This window comes from Chlorocebus sabaeus, chromosome 12, assembly GCF_047675955.1.
Source record: "Chlorocebus sabaeus isolate Y175 chromosome 12, mChlSab1.0.hap1, whole genome shotgun sequence".
Taxonomy (NCBI): domain Eukaryota; kingdom Metazoa; phylum Chordata; class Mammalia; order Primates; family Cercopithecidae; genus Chlorocebus; species Chlorocebus sabaeus.
Genome location: NC_132915.1, coordinates 98366067 through 98389447, shown reverse-complemented (window position 1 = coordinate 98389447; position 23381 = coordinate 98366067). Strand labels below are relative to the sequence as shown.

At 36.9% G+C, this 23381-nt stretch overlaps 1 protein-coding gene across 3 annotated transcripts in view; it reads right to left on the bottom strand.

Moving 5' to 3' along the window:
- RABGAP1 (RAB GTPase activating protein 1) overlaps window positions 1-23381 on the bottom strand; it is a 170834-nt gene that overhangs the window by 77595 nt on the left and 69858 nt on the right. For all 3 annotated transcript variants that reach the window (XM_008006338.3, XM_008006337.3, XM_008006339.3), the window contains 3 exons: window positions 16747-16921; window positions 11116-11209; window positions 6568-6718 (listed from right to left, as the gene is read on the bottom strand). In XM_008006338.3, coding sequence (XP_008004529.3) covers window positions 6568-6718; window positions 11116-11209; window positions 16747-16921 — 420 coding nt within the window. The remainder of the gene's footprint in view (window positions 1-6567; window positions 6719-11115; window positions 11210-16746; window positions 16922-23381) is intronic.

The window sequence follows — 23381 nt, the reverse complement described above, 5'->3', positions numbered from 1 at the left end:
TTGCTTCTGGATAAAAGCTTGCTGTTAGTGGCAAAAGATTCTTATCACTGAAGTTGAAACTAGAGAAAATGATGCAAATAAGTTTAAGAAAAGATAAGCAAGGCCAATTGGATAGTAGAAAAACATCAGAATAGGTTGCTATTTCATTATTCTCTCATTATTAAAATGATCTACTGAAGAAGCAGTTTGTTGCAAATTTTTGCTACTAAGCACTGAATTGCAAGGAGCAAAGCCACCAACACAGAAGGCAAAAAATAACCATCAGAAAGAAGGGACAGAAGAGGATTCTGGAACCTGGAAACAAGAAAGTGCTTTTGTTTCCCCTTCATTTTCAACTCCAACTTATTTGATTCACAAGATCCAAATAGCTGTAAGAATTACAGGCAACTGGAGGTAAGAGAAGCCATGAGAGTCCCTGTGGATTACTTATTAAGCTTTCTTCCCTCTGAGTCTGACAAGTTCTACCTAGAGGCCAGGGTTGAGGAGCTCTTAATCAAACACCAGAAGACAAAGACTATCAGGGGTGCTTGGTCTATAAAAATTTATTCCATGAAGCCAAGGGTAGTAGTTCAATATAAGAAGTCTATCGTATGTTGATAGATTATGTAATTTACTCCATTAACAAATTAAAGAAAATTAGTAATAGTCCTGAGAAAGCTGATAAAATTCAGTAACATTCCTAATAAAAAATCCAAACCAGGGATAGAAGGAAACCACTTAAATGAAACACAAATTATTATTATTTATTTATTAGTTTATTGAGATGTAGTCTTACTCTGTCACCTGGGCTGGAGTGCAGTGGCACTATTTTGGCTCACTGCAACCTCTGCCTCCTGGGTTCAAGCGATTCTCCTGCCTCAGCCTCTGAGTAGCTGGGATTACAGGTGCCCACCACCACGCCCAGCTAATTCTTGTATTTTCAGTAGAGACGAGGTTTCACCATGTTGCCCAGGCTGGTCTCGAACTCCTGACCTCAGGTGATCCACCAGCCTCGGTCTTCGAAAGTGCTGGGATTACAGGCGTGAGCCACAGCGCCCGGCCAAACACAAATTGTTTATCAAAAAAAAAAAAAAAATGTTTTCCAAAAGATTGAAAAACTAAAACCATTTTAATTAAATTCAGGAATTAGACGGGGGTGCTAGTTATCACCATCATCATTTAACACTGTCTTAATGCTTTTATAAAATATAAAGACAAAACCAAGAAAATTTAGTAGGCTGTATAAACACTGTAAAAGAGGTGAAACTGTTTTTACTGCTGATATTATTACACGCCTGAAAATCTCAAAAGATGACAATATAAAGTTAGGATAATTAATCAAAATATTAAGAGGCAAATAGAAAAAATGTAAAAATCACTGTCTTTTCTCTATTGTAGCAGTTAGCACCTACAAACGGAAACTGACAAAACCATTCCATCTGCTGTAGTGCTAACCCGCTAATTCTTAGGAACTGGTTTAACAACAAAGCTACAAGATCCCTATGAAGGCAATTCAGAATTCTTGAAGGCAAAAAAACAAAAACAAAAACAAACAAAAAACCTGAACGAACAAAAAGACATTCTCATGTGTTGAACTTACACCCTCAACTGGTATGTAAATTAAATGCAATTCAAATAAGAATCTCCACATAACCTTATAGGGCGGTGATGGTAGTGAGATTGAATAAAAGATTTTAAGGTTTTTATGGCAGACTAAATTTGCAGAATAGTCAAGTAAGGTATGAAATAGAAAACAAAAAGATTTGCTTTCACAGCTATCAGAAATAATACAAAGCCTCTTTAATCAAAACAGTGTGGGGACAGGAATATGCAAACAGATAATACAGAGAACAATCTAGAAATCAATCCCAGCATATATGAGAATTTAAAATATGACAAAGATGGTAGTTCTACTGAGTAGGAAAACAGGAGCAGCACAACTGGTTATCCATCTGGAAGAAAGTAAAATCGAACTGCTTTCTCATGCCACATACAAAAATAAATTCCAGATGGATTAAAGACATAAAAATTAACACAAAGAATAAAAATCTTGCAAGAAAACGTTGGAAGCCACATTTACAAAATAGAGAGATAGAAGAGGCCTTAACCAAGAAACAGTTTTCTACATAAAAATTGAAAACGTCTTGTATGGCACAAAACCATAAATAAAATCATTAAAAAATACATGTATAATGCATATGAAAAGGATTAGTAAACATAATATATAGAGTGTGTTTAGAAACTGTTATCTTAAAAACACTTCATAAATGTACAAAGAACATGAAAAGGTAATTTATAGAAGAGCAAATCATTCACATTTACTGGTAACCAGAGAACTGCAAACTAAAGATATGCTAGGCCAGGCGCAGTGGCTCATGCCTGTAATTCCAGAACTTTGGGAGGCCGAAGTGGGAGGATCACGAGGTCAGGAGTTCGAGACCAGCCTAACCAACATGGTGAAATTCAGTCTCTACTAAAAATACAAAAATTAGCCAGGCGTGGTGGCGTGCACCTGTAACCCGAGCTACTCAGGAGGCTAAGGGAGGAGAATTATTTGAACCCATGAGGCAGAGGTTGCAGTGAGCCAAGATCGCACCACTGCACTCCAGCTTGGGCAACAGACAGAGCAAGACTCTGTCTCAAAAAAAAAAAAAAGCTGGCATCACTTACATCCACTGATAGTAAAAATTAATAACTAATACTGGTTGAGATATGGGGCAGCAGGTACTCTGCTGGTGCAACTATATGCAACTACATTGTTGGCAGAACTGTGAACTGTCACATCCGAGTGCACTGCACAGTATCCGACACATACTTAGTGCTCAAAAAGGTAGCTACTACTATTGTTCTATTATGTCCCTTCTAGATCTCTACTGAAATTTAAAAACCTAAAAAGTTTTCACTTTAAAAAGCAAAACAGGAAGAAGAAACTAACTCCATTGCTTATTGAAATAAGAAACACCTTTAAAAGCATACTATGTATTTTATGTGACTAAAAGGTCATTTGTCCTTGGGTTAAAAAGGTATATGGAAAAATTCCCACATGCACCCCATACAAGACAGGCTTGACAACTAATGCAAGACGATAACACAGACATTAATCAGTTTTGTTTGCCAGGTTAATTTTTTTGATCTTTACTCTATGAATCACATCACTCTTTCCTGCTCTAGTCTTTGAAGAAGCTAAGCAAAAAAAAAAAAATCTCGAAAGTAATATTATACGCAAAATTTCAGAACACAAAGTATATTATCTGGCGAAGAAGCCATGTTCAGAATAAATACTTTCTAGAAATTAGTAGGGTGTACATATACATATTTTCTAAATAAGTGTAATATGTACAAATCCTGCTGTGTGCAAGAATGTTTATAGTTTTATTTGTAATAGCTAAAATTGGAAAAAATCAAACGTTTGTAATAGCAGATTGTATTTTTAAAGTGTAGTTTATTCATATAATGGAATACTCTAAACAACTTTTTTAAAAGACAACAAAAAACAAGCTACTGATACACTCTCAAAATAGAGGAGCAAAAGAAGTGAGATACAAACGAGCACATGCTGTGTGACTGTATAACTGCATTTAAATTAAATTCAAGGATGGGCGCGGTAGCTCACGTCTGTAATCCCAGCACTTTGGGAGGCCAGGGCGGGGGGAATCACCTGAGGTCAGGAATTCGAGACCAGCCAAGCCAACATGGGGATATCCTTTCTCTACAAAAATACAAAAATTAGGCAGGCTTGGTGGCGCGTGCCTGTAATCCCAGCTACTCAGAGGCTGAGACAGGAGAATCATTTAATCCAGGAGGCGGAGGCTGCAGCGAGCCGAGATCCTGCCACTGCACTCCAGCCTGGATGACACAGCAAGACTCCATATCCAAAAAAGAAAAAAATTCAAGAACAATCAAAACTAACCTAAGGAGAGAAAAGTCAGAATAATGATGACTCAGGGGTGTAGTAAGGGTATTTATGACTAGAAAGTACATGAATAATTTTTGGGGGTTATAGATATGTTCTTGCTCTTCATAGTGGTCACTGAAGTGTATTTACATGCAAAATGTCATGGAGCTATATACTTTTTAAAAAGTAGCTTACATGCAAACTTTGATAGCTCGGTTGGTAGGGTAGAGGACTGTAAAAAGTACCTACTGCCCGCAAAAACATTTCAGAGTAAGTTAAAAAATGTCAATTACCATTTCCATACAATGATAACTCTTAATTCCAGGAAGACAGAAAAGAAAAGCAATACCAACTTACATTAGCTATCACTGTCATTTTTTTAAATTCACAAATATTATGGTGGTTAAATAATTTCTATTTTCTGATCATCTACTAGCAATTTAAATTAATACATATCCATTAAAAAATTTGGGAGCTGGGCGCTGTGGCTCACACTTGTAATCCCAGCACTTTGGGGGGCTGAGGCAGGCGGATCATGAGGTCAGGAATTCAAGACCAGCCTGACCAATATGGTGAAACCCCGTCTCTACTAAAAATAAAAAAATTAGCTGGGAGTGGTGGCAGGTGCCTGTAATCCCACCTACTCAGGAGGCTGAGGCAGGAGAATTGCTTAAACCCAGGAGGCAGAGGTTGCAGTGAGCCAAGATCGCACCACTGCACTCCATCCAGGGTGACAGAGCTAGACTCTGTCTCAAAAAGAAAAAAAAAAACTGTAAGTTCAATGTGAAATATAAAGTACACATCACCAGTATATACAAATCAATCAAATGTTTCATATTTTTTAATAGTCTTTCTTTTATATATAACTACCAGGTTCTTTTTCTATCAACAGATGTCACCACTTTCATGGAACCAGAAAAACAGAATCCATTCAGTTACAGACACTTCATGTCTTACGAATAGTCTTACCAAAAATATTTAGTTTAAAGCAATAAGCTCTTAAGAAATCATTTTTGACCAAACATTTCAAAGGACTTCAAAAAAACTAAATAGTGTCACAAATCTAAAATATGATTTGCCAACAAAAGAAAATAAAAACTAGGTGTATCTCTAATAGACATAGATGTCATATAACCTCATTCTTCAGTGGCTCCATTCATACTATGAGTACAATGCTCTACCCATCTTTCTGTGCCTGGAATTCATCTCAAGTGTTACATTCCTGAGAGACTCCCCTGTTCTCCCAGGCAGAATTAATAACTACTTTTGGTGGCTCCCACTGTGCTTTTTCAGACACATTCTATCATAAGACAGTTACTTGCTTTTGTGTTTAACGTCCTAGCTCCAACACTGTGGTTGTAATAGTTACTCAACAATAAATACTAGTTAAACAATGATATCAACTTAATAGAAGGAATCAGAATACTTATTATTGAAACAAAAAAAATTCTGTCTGGAAATAAGACGACGAGAAAGAATATTAATATTCTGAGGACATAAAAGTCATTTTCTGGTGAAGGTCCTATCTCATGTTTGAATGCTGTTCTTCCAGGCCAGGTGAGGCAGCTCACACCTGTAATTCCAGCACTTTGGGAGGCCAAGGCAGTCAGATTGCTTGAGGCCAGGAATTCAAGACCAGCCTGTCCAAAATGGAAAAACCCCACTCTCTATTAAAAATACAAAAATCAGTCAGGCGTGGTGGTGCACACCTGTAATCCCAGCTTCTTGAGAGGCTGAGGCACAACAACTGCTTAAAGCTGGGAGGCGGAGGTTGCAGTGAACCTAGATCATGCCACTGCACTCCAACATGGGCGACAGAGCAAGACTCTGTCTCAAAGAAAAAAAAAAAAAACCTGCTCTTCCCTTATAAGGTGTTTTCTAATAAGAGCTTTATAGAAAGATATCATTCATATATAAGGTTTTAACTTTTTTTTTTTAAGACAAGGTTTTACCTTCTGTCACACTGAAAAATCTCCTATATTTTTGAAGATTCTGAGTAATCCATTCACAACCCAGGTTTGGGATTTGCATACTATTGGAGAAACTGCTTCCTAAAGGTAAATACTTCAAGAATTTGAGAAAATTAAAACTAAAACCGAAAACACGAACACAAAGGCACAAAACATTGCCTAACCTTGCAGAAAATTATTTTAAATCCTGATATGCTTGTACAAGAAATAGTTTTTCTTGCAAAACTTTGAGGAATGCATGAACTTCAGAAGGGGAACACCATACAAATGAGGATTTTTTTCACTTTAGAGGAATGAGCTAAAAGAGAGTATGGTTTAAGATTAAAAAATTATTTTCTTACAATTGCAGAAACTGGAACTAAGCCTTCCATACTAAGAGCACATTTCTGTAAAATGTGAAAAGTATTAAAATAGTCAAAAGAAAATTTTTACACATTGCACAGCACAAGTGGTTTGACTAAAAATGTTTTTTACAGTCAAAAAAGGATCTGGATATACAATGGGCTAGAAGACATCTTTGGTCTGAGGTGATATGAATCAATGAGAAAAAACTATGACTTCTCCTTTGTGCAACAGAAAAAACATGTAAGAGCTAGAAGTATTAACAGTTCTATCCTTAAATAAATAATCATAAAAACTTCTTATAAGTCAAATAACTACAATGATCTTTTCATCACAAATCTCTAAAGAATTAATGCTGAAGCTGAATTATCACCCCCTTACCTTTGTGATAAGAATGCGGTATTTTTCTACCAGGTGGTCATTGTTATGACAGCCTGCTAGCAGCTGCCAGACTTCTCCCCGAAGAGCTTCAGGGACACCGTTTCTTACTAAGGTTGACAACTGCTTTGGTCTCACATTCAAGTTGAGATGCCTAAAAATAAAGCCATAAACCATAAATCACAAAAGGAAGATTCCCTAAAGACTGTTACTTTTCTCAAAGTCAATCTAAATGGCTTACAAATACGTGACAAGGTAACAAAGTAATAAAGGGGAAAAAAAAGTGCTTCTGAATTGAAGATAACTATGAGAGACTGGGTGGAAGAAAATAAAAATCCACATAGATTCTGCAAACTGCTTCTTAAGTATCTTTAAATTACTTCTCTACTTTAAAAAAAAAAAAAAAAAGCAAAACTGGAAATCACAGATGACGCTCTATGGCTATGGTTTATGTAAAAAAGATGGCCGGGTGCGGTGGCTCACGCCCGTGATCCCAGAAATTTGGGACGCCAGTTCAAGACCAGCCTGGGCAACATGGTAAAACTCCGTCTAAATACAAAAAAAATAGCCCATCATGGTGGCACATGACTGTAATCCCAGCTATTCAAGAGACTGAGGCAGAAGAACTGCTTGAACCGGTAGGCGGAGGTTGCAATTAGCCAAGATTGCACCACAGCACTCCAGCCTGGGTGACAGAGCGAGACACCGTCTAAAAAAACAAAAAAACAACAAAGAGCAAAATTCTAATCAGTGGACATATAATAAAGGACAAGAACCTAGCTCTACATCAAAACTGACAAGTGGTCAGCGAGGCACGGTGACTTAGGTAGTTCCACTGCTTTGAGAGGCCAAGGTGGGAAGATTTCTTGAACCCAGGAGTTTGGGACCAGCCTAGGTAATATAAGAACCCCGTCTCTACAGAAAAATAAAAATAAGCTGGCATGATGGTTATATTCCTAGCTACTTGGGAGGCTGTGGCAAAAAGATCACTTGAGCCTAGGAGTTCAAGGCTGCAACAAGAGATCGCACCACTGCACTCCAGCCTGGGTGACAGAGACAGATTCTGTCTAGAAAAAACAAAATTGACAAGAATATTGTATATTTATACGTTCTAAGTTAAAATAAAACATCTCAAGTATGTTTCCAACAGTTTTTATGATGCCTTCCTTCAAATAACTTTTCTGAATGCTTATGGTGGCTAATAACATTTCCACTGAACTACTGTATCACTACAAGTTGCCAAAATCTTTGGACTTCATTTATGTCACCTATAAAATGGAGAAAATTACACTAGCCTTGACACGTTGGTATAAATGTACAAAGTGCTTCTGCATACAGTATCTTATTTGATCTTCAGAATAACCATCTCGGGTAGATGGTAGTATCTCTAGATTTACAGATGCAGAAAAAATTTCAGGGAGGTCAATTAAATGACTGAAGTAGTCCTCAAATTCTTAAGACTAATATTATAGAGCAGCTGGTTTGTGACTTGAGAGTCACCATTACTGAGTCAATAAAGCAGGATCCTGACATTAAAAAGATGCTGTGACTATCACACGTAAGCAGAAGTTACTGATACAAAATAACCACTATCAAATTATAAAAAGGCCGTGATTTTTCTCAAAATGTTCATAGAATCCTATGAGAATTCTGCACAGTACATTTAAAAGTGATTTATTCTGTGACACTGGTACCCTAATGCAAGTGCTATAGACAATTCAATAGTTTTGTCCTTGTTTAGATAAAAACATTATACAAAAGTTGAAGAGTTATGAGCAGAAAGAACAGACATAGTTCTGTTGCTAACTCAATCCCTGGTATGCTACGGCCTGTGGGCCAAACTGGGCCTATCACCTGTTTTCGTAAATAAACTTTTATTGAAACACAGCCACGCTTATTTGTCTAAGTATTGTGTATGATAACTTCTGCACTACAATAGTAGAACTGAGTAGTAGTGACAGACTATTAGCCTGCAAAACCTAAAATATTTATTATTTGGCTCTTTACAGACAAAGTCTGCTAATCTTACTAGCTTAATTTACATTGATAAAATTACTTTCAGAATAATTCCATCTCATTGATAATACTAACTTTATCCAACTTAGCAACCTATTTTATACTGACATTAGTTCTCTTATCCATTAAGAGTCATATTAAAATGAACTTGGAGAATTAGAGCTCAAAGATACTATTAATACTACCACTAAAATCTAATGTAGAGTTAAATAGTTAAATAAACTATCTTTGGGATCAGACTTGACTGTGTTAAAAATTCTGGCTGTGATATTTACTAACTAGAATGCCTTAACCTATGAACCAGTCTCATCTGTAAAAAAACAAATACTTTATAAGGTTGTTAGAGTTGAAATACAGCACATAACAGCATGGTGCCTAAAATATGGTAGATTCATTCATTCTATGTTATTGTAACTACAACCATGGTATCCATTATTTTTAATCTATAATAATTACAAATGGTAATTTTATAGACTTCTATTTTCTAAATGAAGAAACAGACTCAAAAGAGTTAAGTGACTTGTCTAAGACCACACAGCTTAAAAGTAGGAGAGGTAGAATTTGAAACCAGGTCTACCAGGCTTTAAAATTCCATTATTACAATGCTTCTTATCCACAGGACACATATCCATAGAACACACATAATAATGAGAAAAAATCACAATGTAATGAACTAAAGAAGAGACACTATTATATCATATCTGAAGATATGACTAAAGCAAGCAAAAATAGCTTAAATACCCTGAAAGATAGTAGAGACAGATGGAAACTCAACAAATACATCTGAGGGAATAGGAAGACATGTTAATTAAATTAATAACAAAGCTTGATAACAAAACGAATTCCAAGCTGTTGTATAAGATGCTGATGGGTTCGTGTAATGAAAGCTAACTAGAGTCTTAATGCTATATCTACATGATTTTAAATATATTATTATGTAACCATATCAAAACTCAATTACATTTCTGTTTTAGAGCAGAAACCTTTTAATACAGATAAAATTCCTGCCAGCAGCATCCCAAACACTCCAAATTCACTGAACTGAAAATATAATTGTGGTAAGAGCACCAGAAGTTTTGTCTCCTGGCGTAAAGAAATATCAAAAATATAAGAAAACTATTACTCTGGGGTTTTTTGCAGAGTTCATTTATTAAAATAACTTGTGTAAAGACAAATTGTGCTTTGGTTTGCTTTTTTCTCCTGTACACATTTTGACATTTTCCAGTGTGGAGAGTGTTTTGTCAAAAGTGTAAAGCATTGTGAGAGTAATATAAAAGGAGATAATGCCCATTTGTAGCCCTATCCCTGAAGGGCATAAAATGCTTTAAAATTCTGAGACAGAGCTTTACTCTAACAATGCAGTGAAATATTTCAACAGTTAAAATGTCGAGAAAAATCAAACCCCAAAGTAACGGGCCAACAGGGAGTTTATATGACAACCCTAGTAACCAGAATGTCAGAAATAGAGAAATGTTCAGATCTCTTCCAAGCTCAGCTTTTTTCAGCATATGCTGGCATCCTACTCAAGAAGAAAAGGAAACTGTATAAATGTCTCACCAATCTGACTTACCAGAATATCTGTGGTCATGTTAATAAACACCTAAAGGCAATATATTCTTTTTGTTTGGTGTTTTTTCTTTTTTTTGTTTTTTGGAGAAAGGGTCTCAACTCTGTCACCCAGGCTGGAGTGCAGTGGTGCAATCAAGGCTTACTGCAGCCTCGAACTCCTAGGCTCAAGCGATCCTCCTGCCTCAGCCTCCAGAGTAGCTGGAACCACAGGTGCGCGCCACCATGCCCGGTTAACTTTTTCATGTTTTGTAGAGATGGGATTTCACCAAGTTGCCCGGGCTGGTCTTGACTTCCTGGGGTCAAGCAATCCTCCCGCCTTGACGTCCCAAAAGGCTGAGTTTACAGATGTGAACCACCACACCCAGCCTGAAGGCAATGTATTCTTTTTAGATAGCCTATTGGATAGCGCTTCTTAACACTGCTGTCAAACCATCTCTTGAGCTGATGATAAATTCCTAAATTTTTTTAAGTGTTAGTAGGAATTTTGTAAGAGTTAGTAATCAATAGAGCAGGTAATATATACCATGCTCATGACACTTTGCTCTGTCATTCTAGATACTTATCACAGATAAGGGAAAAATCCCACCTGCGGTCTCTACCATGGCTCTATGCATTGTGTGAACATCCTCTAAACGGACTGCTGTGTATTATCTGAACTACTCAGTGGTTCCTAACCTCTTCAATATAAAAGATACTTTTCTTATTTATTCTGTACATGAATTCCACGTTCGGATAAATATTTTCTCCAGCAACGAGAACTTAGTAGGTTCCTGATATTCTGAAAATTGATTTCAATTCTCTACTACTACTCATATAAATCTCTAAAATAGATCACAGAATGCAAACCTTGAGCTTAGGTTTCTACTATTGGTTCCAAAATTGAATATTATAGTTAGGTAAGATTCTCTAAATGAATCTTACACAAAATGAGAATTTGCAGATAAAAACTATTCTAACATAACTTACCATTTTGACAACAGTTCTCCCCATGTTTCAAGAATTTTTTCTGCACATTCTTTGGATACATCACCAGATCCACTCAGGAGAGGTTCATCATTATCTATAATAAACAAAACACACAAAAACGGTAACAGGGGTGGCTATGTTAACCACAACACTGGAATGTTTAAGAGTCAAATTTGAAAGACTTTACTGGGAGCATAAAGTCACAATTTCTCTCTTTTAGTACTTATGGATAAGTACAAAAAAAATAAAAATGGTTCTAGGTAAAATGCTGTAATCTCTTTAATCCTCTTTTGTTTTCCACATAGGTCCATATTATGTCAATCCCCCCACCCCCCAAAAAAAGGAGCTATTTAATTATAAAACTATAGGATTCAAAATATGGTATTTTCTCTCATTTTCTAAAGCAAACAGCTTTATGCATGAAAATATGTTTAAGTCTTATTCAAAACACTTAAAAAGTTTCAAACTACCTAAGTGTCCAACAACGGGAGTACAGAATGGTTGAAGAAATTATAATACATGTATATAATGCAATTGCATGTTGACATTTATGTTTATATAATGATGATATGGTTTGGCTCTGTGTCCCCACCCAAATCTCATCTTGAACTGTAGTTCCCATAATCCCACGTGTCATGGAGGGACCCGAAGGGAGGTAACTGAATCTTGGGGGCGGTTTCCCCCATGCTATTCTCATGACAGTGAGTTCTCTTGAGATCTGATGGTTTTATAAGCATCTGGCATTTCCCCTGCTGTCACTCATTCTTCTTTCCTGCTGCCATGTGAAGGACATGTTTGCTTCCCCTTCTGCCATGATTCTAAGTTTCCTGAGGCCCCCCCAGCCCTGTAGAATCAATTAAACCTCTTTTGTTTATAAATTTTGCAGTGAGCTGAGATCGCAGCACAGAACTCCAGCCTGGGCAACAGAGCAAGACTCCGTCTCAAAAAAAAAAGAAAAAATTAAACCTCTTTTCTATATAAATTACTCAGTCTCAGTTGGGTATGTCTTTATCAGCAGTATGAGAATGGACTGATACAAATGATATGGCAAAATACAGTATAAAATGAAAATATAAAGAGCTTAATATTCATTATGATCTAATCTATGTTATAAAATAGAAAACAGATCAGTATAAACTATACCAAACACTAACAATTGCTCCCTCTAAGTGACAAAGTTATGATTGGTATTTTTCTCTGCTGTTTTATGTTTTTATGACTTTCTAAATTTTCTAAAATGGGAAATAATAATTTATAAAAGAAAGCACAAAAATACTTTAAAAGGCCAAATTAAATCATTTCTAATTTAATTCAATTAAGGAAAGTAAATTCAAGTCAGAAGTTAGAGATTATAAGATACAAAGACAGTGAAAAAAGTGACACTGATCAAGGCATTAGAGGAACTAAAAAGCATAATGAAAGCAGAGAATCAACATGGACTAAGATATCTACTTAATCCTCTTATTGGACACTTGGGAGTTTTTAACTTCTTGCTACAAACAGAATCAGGATGAATATATCTCACTGCTTTCATCGGGTATATGCTCAGAAACTGACTTTCTCAGTTTTAAAAAGAAAGCATATTTTTAAGAATACTGAAAATTTCCGACAAACTGACTTCCAAAATGTTCTACCAATTTATAATTCCACTAACTGGGTTACAACAGTACTTGTTTCCATGGATCTTTACCAATGCTCTTTCTAGACTTTGTTTATTTTTTAGCTTAACTTGCCTAAACAAACTCTGGCTCTTTACACCCCTAATGACTACATGTTGAATCTGCATCCCCAACAGAGACAACAATTATCTGAAAGCACTAATTTTAAAGACTCGGAAATCTGTGATACTTCTTATTGAACTTCTTTATATTATAATGCTTTGGACATCATCATCAGTTTTGCTAGTGAGACACAGAAGATGATAGAATGTGAGAGATCTTCTGTATATGGATGAATAAGGTAAAGAAGAGAAAAGGCTAGGCCGGGCACAGTGGCTCACGCTTGTAATCCCAGCACTTTGGGAGGCCAAGGTGGGCGGATCATCTGAGGTCAGGAATTTGAGACAAGCCTGGCCAACCTGGTGAAACCTCATCTCTACTAAAAATATAAAAATTAGCTAGGCGTGGTGTGGGCACCTGTAATCCCAGCTACTCAGGAGGCTGAGGCAGGAGAATCACTTGAACCCAGGAGGCAGAGGTTGCAGTGAGCCAAGATTGTGCCATTGTACTCCAGTCCGGGCGACACAGTGAGACTCCATCTCAAACAAAAAAAAGAAAAGAAAAAAAAGAAAGGCTCAAGGGCACTAAGGTAAATGTCCCCAACTTCACTACCTTGCCAGACTGACCCTACTTTCTAAACTCTCAAGTAATTTTCTATTTATTAAAACACCAATATACTAAATACAACTCTTTGGGGAAAGGTGGCTATGAAAAACACACTAAAATTTAGAAGGGATGATAATTTCTTCAAAAATATTAGACAAACATTATCTTACAAAATTCTCTTTCACATTTTGGATACTTTCAATAAATCTGGGCAGTAGTAGTTTAAAATCTGTGTTAAGAACCCATCTGCCTAAGGGATAGATATCTCAGTTTCAGAATGATGCTTCTAAACATGTCCCCTTTAAAATTGCTGGGTTTCTGCCAAATGTCTTATGGGTAAGAAGCCCCTGGAAGCAAACAAATCGCAGCAGGAATGGTTTTTCTGGTTTGTACATTGGGTTAGGGAGAATTAAAAGACAGCATAGCTACATAGTTTTCTTTAGTCCCAGTTCTCCCAGTTCTCCTGTTATTAACTCTTCACTATAAAAATGAATCCTAGGGGGTTACCCATACTGCCAATATTTACTGAGCACCTAGTGCATACCAAATGTTGTGGTATACACTAGGGAACAACATGAGGCAAAAGCAGAAACACTCTTTTCCTTCACAGAGCTTATGTTCTAGTGTTCAATGATTTCCCCCAAGGGGTACACACTGCCATTAGTTCTTATCTCTCCCTAGTTAAGAACTATCAGTAGAGGCCTTCTAAATCCCCTAAAATTTTATTTTTAAAAAAGGTATGTCTGCTATAAATTAAAACTTGATATCAGTCCTGAGGAACCTTTAGTTGGGCCCAGATTTCTTTGTAACCAGCAGATAGTCCTCAAAATCTATGGTATGAAGATTTGAGCATTCTCTGATTTCATAATAGTGTCTTTCTCAATTTTTGTTTTTTTTTGTTTGTTTTTATTGCTGAGTGTTAAGAGAGGAAAGTTATGTAAACTTTTACCCACTCTGTCATCTTAACCAGTGTTGACCTGGAAGAGAAACTGCAAACCTGTTATACAACAGACAATTTCAAACAGTGGGAATAATCCACCTTTCCCAGATATAACATATCACTTAAATTGGCTCTCCAGGCGGACTCTGAATTGCATCTCTGACATCAAAAACAATACATGTGTTTTTTCTGTACTTCAAAATGCTTTATGTGCACTAAATGCAAGAGATAATGATAGACTACAGCTATGACTGTGGACTCACAGACCTAGATCAAAATCCTGACTCTGCCAATTTCTAGCTGTGTAACCTTGGGCAAATTCACTTTTCTGAGATTCCACTTTTTTTTTTTTTTCTTTTTGAGATAGAGTTTTGCTCTTGTTGCCCAGGCTGGAGTGCAACAGCACAACCTTGGCTCACTGCAACCTCCACCTCCTGGGTACAATCAACTCTCCTGCCTCAGCCTCCCAAGTAGCTGGGATTACAGGCATGCGCCATCAAGCCCAGCTAATGTTTTGTATTTAGTAGAGACAGGGTTTTGCCATGTTGGCCAGACTGGTCTCGAACTCCTGATCTCAAGTGATCCTCCCACTTTAGCCTCCCAAGGTGCTGGGATTACAGCCGTGAGCCACCGCACCTGGCCAGATTCCATTTATTTATGTGCAAAGTTAGGTTAACAATAAATCCTATTTTTCAGGATTATCGTGAGGATTATATAAATAAAGCACCTGCTTACTACATATTAAGCACTTAGTAATTGGTGGCCATTAGTATTACTAATATATGATGCTAAATTGATTAATCATAAGGGCAGTGAGAGTTATAGCAAACAGCAGGTTGTGGAAACTCAGTGCTCACTCTAAACATGAAGAAAGTCAGTGATCACTCTAAACTTGAAGTACATATAATCATGGATATATATTTCATTTAACCCAATCGATCATTCTTGTCATCTCCATGCTTTTGTTAATGCAATTTTTTTTTTTTTTAATTTTTAGTAGAGACGGGGTTTCACCGTGTTAGCCAGGATGGTCTCGATCTCTTGACCTCGTGATCCGCCCATCTCGGCCTCCCAAAGTGCTGGGATTACAGGCTTGAGCCACCGTACCTGGCCAGTTAATGCAATTTTTTAACAAGAAAAAAACTCCACTGATGCCTACTAGATTCTGCTTGCACTTAAAAGTCCCAACTGAAAAACTACTCTTTATGATGCCCCACAACACTCCCCACAATGAAAACCGAATTCTCCTCTATTAATTTCTAGAATATTTCATGTGAGCTTCACATATGGAAACATGGCTCACACGACCTTATATTGTAATCAGGTTTTCTTCCATTAAATTTGTAGCCCTAGTACTGAGTTAGAAATTAGAAAATGACTCTCAAACATTCATGTTTCCTGTGGCCCCCTTTCTTCATGCCTCATTAAAAGGTATTACATCTTTTAATAGAGAATGACAGATTAATTCAATAGATTTAGCCAGAAAAAATAAAAAGAAACAAAGAACCAGTGGATTCTTTTTTTTTTTTGTCGCCCAGGCTGGAGTGCAGTGGCCCGGCCGCGCCCGGCCAGAACCAGTGGATTCTTAATGCTTATCAGTGTAAAACACAGTAATATATAAACACATATATTTATAAATACATTTGGGGGCCGGGCGCGGTGGCTCAAGCCTGTAATCCCAGCACTTTGGGAGGCCGAGGTGGGCGAATCACGAGGTAAGCAGATCGAGACCATCCTGGCTAACACGGCGAAACCCCGTCTCTACTAAAAAATACGAAAAACTAGCCAGGCGAGGTGGCGGGTGCCTGTAGTCCCAGCTACTCGGGAGGCTGAGGCAAGAGAATGGCGTAAACCCAGGAGGCAGAGCTTGCAGTAAGCCGAGATCGCGCCACTGCACTCCAGCCTGGGTGACAGAGCAAGACTCCATCTCAAAAAATAAAAATAAAAAATAAAATAAAAAATATATATTTGGTAAAAAGGGTCATGTGTGCAAGCCACATTTTGGCAAAGTCAATTTGTTCCCGCAAAATGAATGTGTTGAGATAGGAACACTTCTTTAGGTGTAAGCTGTGTCAAACTTGCTCTTAAAAAAATGTACTAATATACCAAGCTAGCACTACACTGATTGTTTAAAAGAAGCTAATTATATATCTCATTTTTCCAACTGGGTTACAAGTATCTTAAAGAAAACTCAATGTTAATCATTTTTAAATCTTCCACAGCCACTTACATATAGTAAACTCTCATAATGAATTCCATTAAATGAATTATAAATGCTGTATCACATTATCAATCCCCTGATACAATTTTAATAGTTTGCAGGGTCCTCCACCCCCAAAAATAAATTAAACTATCCCTATAGTTTACCTTCCTCTTCATCATCTTCTGGAGGAGAAGGTATCACTGAACTCTGCGATCCAGACTGTGGCAGGCGAACTGAAGGACTGGCTGTAGTTTTCCTCCTCTCTCTTTCTGATTCACTTTCCAAGCATACAACTTCATATAAAGTGTCAGTATTATTCTTTCTCTCCTTTTGCTTTATCTTGAGGAAGAAAAAATATTATTTATTAAGCAGTAAAATTCTTTGTTTTTAATTAATTGCAGTGTTTTAAATGTTTCTAACTGCAGTGATCTCGGCTCACTGCAATCACATCTGATTTCATATAGGATGTGAAAATAAATGATTTTTAAAAATATCTACATTAAAAGTAACTTTTTAAAATAGAAAAGCATATGTTTAGATCTTAAAATCCTTAGGAAAATAGGGCATTTACCAAGCAGTACTCTAGTTCTGCAATTTGTCTTCAAACCATATTGTCAAATATCCAACTACCAATGTTTAGCCAGTTGACACTGTCAACTAAAGAGCTAATAGTTCTGTATCTCCCAAATTAGTTAAGGCATCCTTCAAGGTTTCCTATACAAAACTATATAGAAAAAGTGTTTTAAATTATTCTAAAACATAAATGTTAAGACTAAGAAAATTCTCTTACTTCTAATGTTCCAGTGTTTTAGCCCCACTCCTTTTGCTTAAAACAGTCTAGAGAACTTTTTCTTCAACTGAAAACTACAACTTGGAGTTGAGGTGAGGTCAGGGGGAGACTGAATGGCAGAGAGCACATCAACAGTAACCACAATAATTTTGATTACTCCAATTGATTGTATTTTGGTTTTATTCTGAGGCAAACATATAATTTAAACTGACCTAAATTAAAAATTTAAACCAGGAATATAAAACTTTACGCTACAATATGTATTGTAAGTAAGTACATTAACATTCCATATTACATGTAAGTACATTAACATTCTTCCTTCCATACAAGGAGGAGAAAAAAGTAGCATGAAATATAGGGAAGAATAAAAAGGGAGAGCTATAGGAAAAGGTACAGAGAAAACTAGAAAGGTGGCTATACAAAAATATATATATACACATACCAAAGTAAAAACACAGAAAGGGAGATGGGGGAATAAGATGTTCATTAGCTATAGAAATATCAGCCAGAGCAGATTTTTATCATTGCAATGTTCATTTGGGTTCTTAAAAAAAATTATCCCTATCATGGAAGTAAGGCCAAGATAGTGGCAACATGCTCTTTCAATATCATCCTGAAGCACTGTTTAATACAGAAGTCGGTAAACTTTTCTATAAAGGGCCAAATAGTAAACATTTTAGGCTATATGAGTCAGTTGTCTCTATTGCAACTATTCAACTCTGCCATTATAGTGGAAAAGCAGCCACGGACAGTAAGTGAGTGAGTCTGGCTGTGTTCCAATAGAACTTTATTTACAAAAGCAAGTGACAGGCCAGATGGACCTACAGGCTATAGTTTGCCAACTTCAGTTTAACATGTCCACCCAAGGATTACTTAATTTTCTAGATGAATATGCCATTTTGATTTAGCTACTGACTATTAAGGACTCAGACTCTGAAGTTACATGTTAATGTATAGATTTGTGTCCAGGAGATATGCAAATGATTTCTGTCCAAGAGAGAACATAACCCAAAGGTTACCTATAGGACATTAACCAGTTTTATTTCTAACCTAGTAATCTTATTGTAACATTCTTTTTTTGAAAGGAAGGACCATGTAAATACAAGTTCCTCACTCAGTTTTGCTACCTTTCTGGTTCTTTCATTAATTAATACACTGAATTAGAATATTTGATACATGTTCATTCCAAATTGATAATTATGATTTTTAACTCTTGAAAATTATACTTTAATAAGAAACAATTTAAAATTTTTGTTGTGTTATACATTGCTCTTTGAAACATTAGACAATTGGTATCCTAAACAGTTCAAAGATCAGCAATAGCTCTTTTTTGTATTTTTTTTTTGAGATGGAGTCTCTGTCGCCAGGGCTGGAGAGCAGTGGTGCCATCTCGGCTCACTGCAACCTCCGCCTCCTGGGTTCAAGGGGATTCTCCTGTCTCAGCCTCCCGAATAGCTGGGATTACAGGCGCCCGCCACTAATTTTTTGTATTTTTAGTACAGACGGGGTTTCACCATGTTGGCCAGGCTGGTCTCGTGATTCACCCACCTCGGCCTCCCAAAGTGCAGGGATCACAGCCATGAGCCACCGTGCCCAGTGAGCAATAGCTCTCTATCTTAAAAATAAACAAACCAACATGGTCCACTTAGAAACTCTTCTGTAAGTCGCAATGACCAAAGGACATGCTGCCTTTTGAAGAAGGATAAATACAGTCAATTACCGGACCAAACTTTTTTTTTTTTTTCGTTTGTTTTTCTTTTTTTTTGAGACGGAATCTTGCTTTATCACCCAAGCTGGAGTACAGTGGTGTGATCTTGCTGCAACCTCGCCTCTCAGGTTCAAGCAATTTTCCTGCCTCAGCCTCCTGAGTACATGGGACTATAGGTGTGTGCCACTACACCTGGCTAATTTTTTGTATTTTTAGTAGAGACAGGGTTTCACCGTGTTAGCTGGAATGGTCTCCTCTCTTAACCTCGAGATCCGCCTGCCTCACCCTCCCAAAGTGCTGGGATTACAGGTGTGAGCCACCGTACCCAGCTTACCGCACCAAACTTGTAAGTCAAGAAATCTAACAATGAAAAATGTTAATTGCTGAAGCTGGGTAATAGTACATGGGGATTCACTATACTACTTTATAATTTCTGCATATGTTTGAATTTTCTAGAGTAAAAAGTTTTTTGAATTATATATGTTAAATACAAAACTTTCATTTATTAAATTATACATATAATTTAAACATAGGTTTTAAATTATATATAAAATTTAAATAAGTTTTTAAATTATCTATTTATGAAATATATGTTATAAACATATAAAATAATTAAAAGCACTCAGATGAGACCAAAAAAAAGGGTAGATTTGAATAAATGGAAAGAATCCCATGTTCCTGGATATGACTCAACATCATAAAGATATCAATTTTCCCCAATAAAAACATCAGTAGTGGCCAGGCATGATGGCTCATCCCTGTAATCCCAATACTTTGGGAGGCTGTGCACTTTGGGAGGCCGAGGTGGGCAGATCACTTGAGCCCAGGTGTTTGAGATCAGCCTGGACAACAAAGGCAAAAGCCCATCTCTTCCAAAAGAAAAAAAAAAAAAATTATATATATATATATACACACACACACACACACACACACAAATTGAGCCAGGTGTGGTGGCACGCACCTGTAGTCCCAGCTATTCAGGAGGCTGACACGGGAGGATCATTTGAGCCCCGAAGGCAGAGGCTGCAATGAGCTGAGATTGTTCCACTGTACTCCAGCCTGTGTAGTAGAGTAAGACTCTGTCTCGGGGGGGGAAAAAAAAAAAAAAAAAAAAAAAGGCCAAGCTCAGTCGCTCACACCTGTAATCCCAGCACTTTGGGAGGCCTAGGCAAGTGGATTACTTGAGGCCAGGAGTTCAAACATGGTGAAAGCCCGTCTGTACTAAAAATACAAAAAATTATCTGGGCCTGGCAGCACATGCCTGTAATCCCAGCTACTCTGGAGGCTGAGACAAGAGAATCACTTGAATCTGGGAGAAGGAGGTTGCAGTGAGCCAGGATCGTGCCACTGCACTCTACAGCGAGACTGTCTCAAAAAAACACAACCCCACAAACAAATGAAAAACACCAGTAGTTTTTTTCCCAGAGCCAGACAAGTTGAACATAAAGTTTATATGAAAAATGAATAAGAAAGAAAATCCAGGAAAACCCACAAAAAGGAGTATTTGAGGAGGGAAGGTGCACCTACCAGATATTAAAACATATTATAAAGTCTACACACTGCCAGGTGTGGTGGCTCACACCTGTAATCCCAGTACTTTAGGAGGCTGAGGCGGGTGGATCACCTGAGGTCAGGAGTTCAAGACCAGCCTAACTAACATGGTAAAACCCCATTTCTATCAAAAATACAAAACATTAGCCAGGCATGGTGGTGCACCCCTATAATCCCAGCTACTCGGGAGGCTGAGGTGGGGGAATTGCTTGAACCTGGGAGGTGGAGGCTGCAGTGAGCCGAGATCATGCCACTGCACTCCAGTCTGGGTGACAGAGTGAGACCCCATCTCAAAATAAATAAATAAATAAATAAATAAATAAATAAATAAATAAAATAAAATAAAATAAAGTCTACATAATTATGACTGTGTGATTCTAATGCAAGACCAGAGGAACAGAATATAAATACCAGAAAGAGGTCCAAACACACATGGAAATTTCATATATAAGTGTAGCATTTCAAATTACTGGGTAGAAAAGTTAAGAGTTTTTAATGAATGGTGTTAGAACAAGAGAATAGCCATTTGGAAAAAGATTAAATCAAATCCACACTTCATGCTATATACCAGAGTACATCAGAATAAAATACTAATGAATCAGAAATATAAAAGTAGTAAAATGAAACCATGTAAGTAACAGGAGAGTAACAGAAGAGTGTATTCTTTTTGTAACTTGGGAGTTAGGAAAGCCTTTCTAACTATGATCCCAAATCCAGAAAGGTTTAAAAGAAAATATTGATAAATTCAAGTACATAAAAAGAAACTGCATGACAAACCCAAAAAGAATCACCATGATGTAAGTTAAAAGATAAGTGACAAACTGGGAGGAATATCATTATCTCAAAGGGTTAATCTCTTGAATATACAAAGAGGTTCTGAAAATAAAGACAAAAAAGACCAAAATCAAAGAGAAAAGTGAAAAATGAACAAAAGATATGAATAGAAAATTCACAGAAAAGTCACCTTTATACATTAAAAGGGCAGAGGATGAAGTAAAACTACTCGTAGACACCAATGCCTCATTGATCAGATCCTTAAGTTTGACAACACACTTGACAAGCCTGCAGAGAGACAGGTATTCTCATACCCTGTCCATGGTTACACCCTCTATAGAAGGGAATTTGGCAAATATAACAATATCATGTATACATTCACCTTATGTGTCAGTGATTATACTAATAGGAGTCTATTCTAAGATGCACTTTCATAAAATCAAAATAACACATACATAACATTCCACACCGCAACATTATTTGGAATAGCAAACGACTGGAAGCCAGTCCAAGTGTCCATCAATAGCGGACTGGTTGAAAAGCCCACAGTTCACCCAAGTAAGACAGTACTAAATAGCCATTAAAACGCAAATGAGGAAATCTCTAAGTACTGATGTGGAATGATCCCCAGGATATATTAAGTTTAAAAAGCAATGTATACTTTTATTTTAGAAGGAAGTTAAAAATATATAGAATTTTATCTTCACAAAAATAAAATCGGGATAATAAACCATAAACCATAATAATTGTTATCTATGGGTATGGGGGTAAGGAGATACAAATGGAAGCAGATTTCAAGTACACATTTCTACATAATTATGACATTTATAAGTATTTTACATATTCAAAAAACCAAAAAGAAAAAAAAAATCCCAAGCCCCTAAACTAAAATAAATGGAAACAAATTAACCTAATTATATGTCAAATGGTAACAGAACCACAATAAAAAAATTATTCCCAGTGATTTTTAAATAGCAATCATTTTATAATCTTACTGAAACATATTCAAAGGACAAAAAGAATTTCTATAAAATCTTAAATTTCATCCAATAATTCTATCATTAACTGCAATACTTTTTTGTTTTGTTTTTCTTTCTTTTTTTTGAGATGCAGTTTCACTCTTGTTGCCCAGGCTGGAGTGCAATAGTGCGATCCCGGCTCACTGCAACTTCTGCCTCCCAGGTTCAAGCGATTCTCCTGCCTCAGCCTCCTGAGTAGCTGGGATTACAGATGTTCACCACCACACCCAGCTAATTTTGTATTTTCAATAGAGAGAGGTTGGTCAGGCTGGTCTTGAACTCCTGACCTCAGGTGATCCACCTGCCTCAGCTTCCCAAAGTGCTGCGATTATAGGCATGAGCCACCGTGCCTGGCTGACTTTTTTAGATTTTGATGAAGATAAGGCAAATAAATTATTTACTGTTACTGTAAATAAAATATATGCATATAAGTATTTTAAAAAGAAGAAAATCCTGTAATATCAAATTATTATTGAAAACATGTGAATGAACTCAACTGATTCAGGCAAGTATCACCAATGGATACTAAAAATATTAGTTAATTAGTTATTGATTGGGCATAGTGGCTCATGCCTATAATCTCAGCACTTTGGGAGGCTGAGGTGGGAGTATCACTTGAACTCCAGTTTGAGACCAGCCTGGGCAACATGGTGAAACTCCATCTCTCCAAAAAATTAAAAAATTAGCCAGCCATAGTGGTGCACCTTCATCCCAGCTACTTGGGAGGTTGATGCAGGAGGACCACTTGAGCCCAGGAGGTCAAGGCTGTAGCGAGCCGTGCTTTTGACACTGCACTCCAGGCTGGGCGACAAAGTGAAGGAAAAAAAACAAAAAAGACTTTGTTGAGGAACAGGATATTTGGAAGTTGCCAAAGTGTCACCCCCAAAGATTACTTGCTAAATGTCAAGAAAAACCCTGTTTTACAAAGGAGAGATCTAGTGGTCACCACCTTAATTA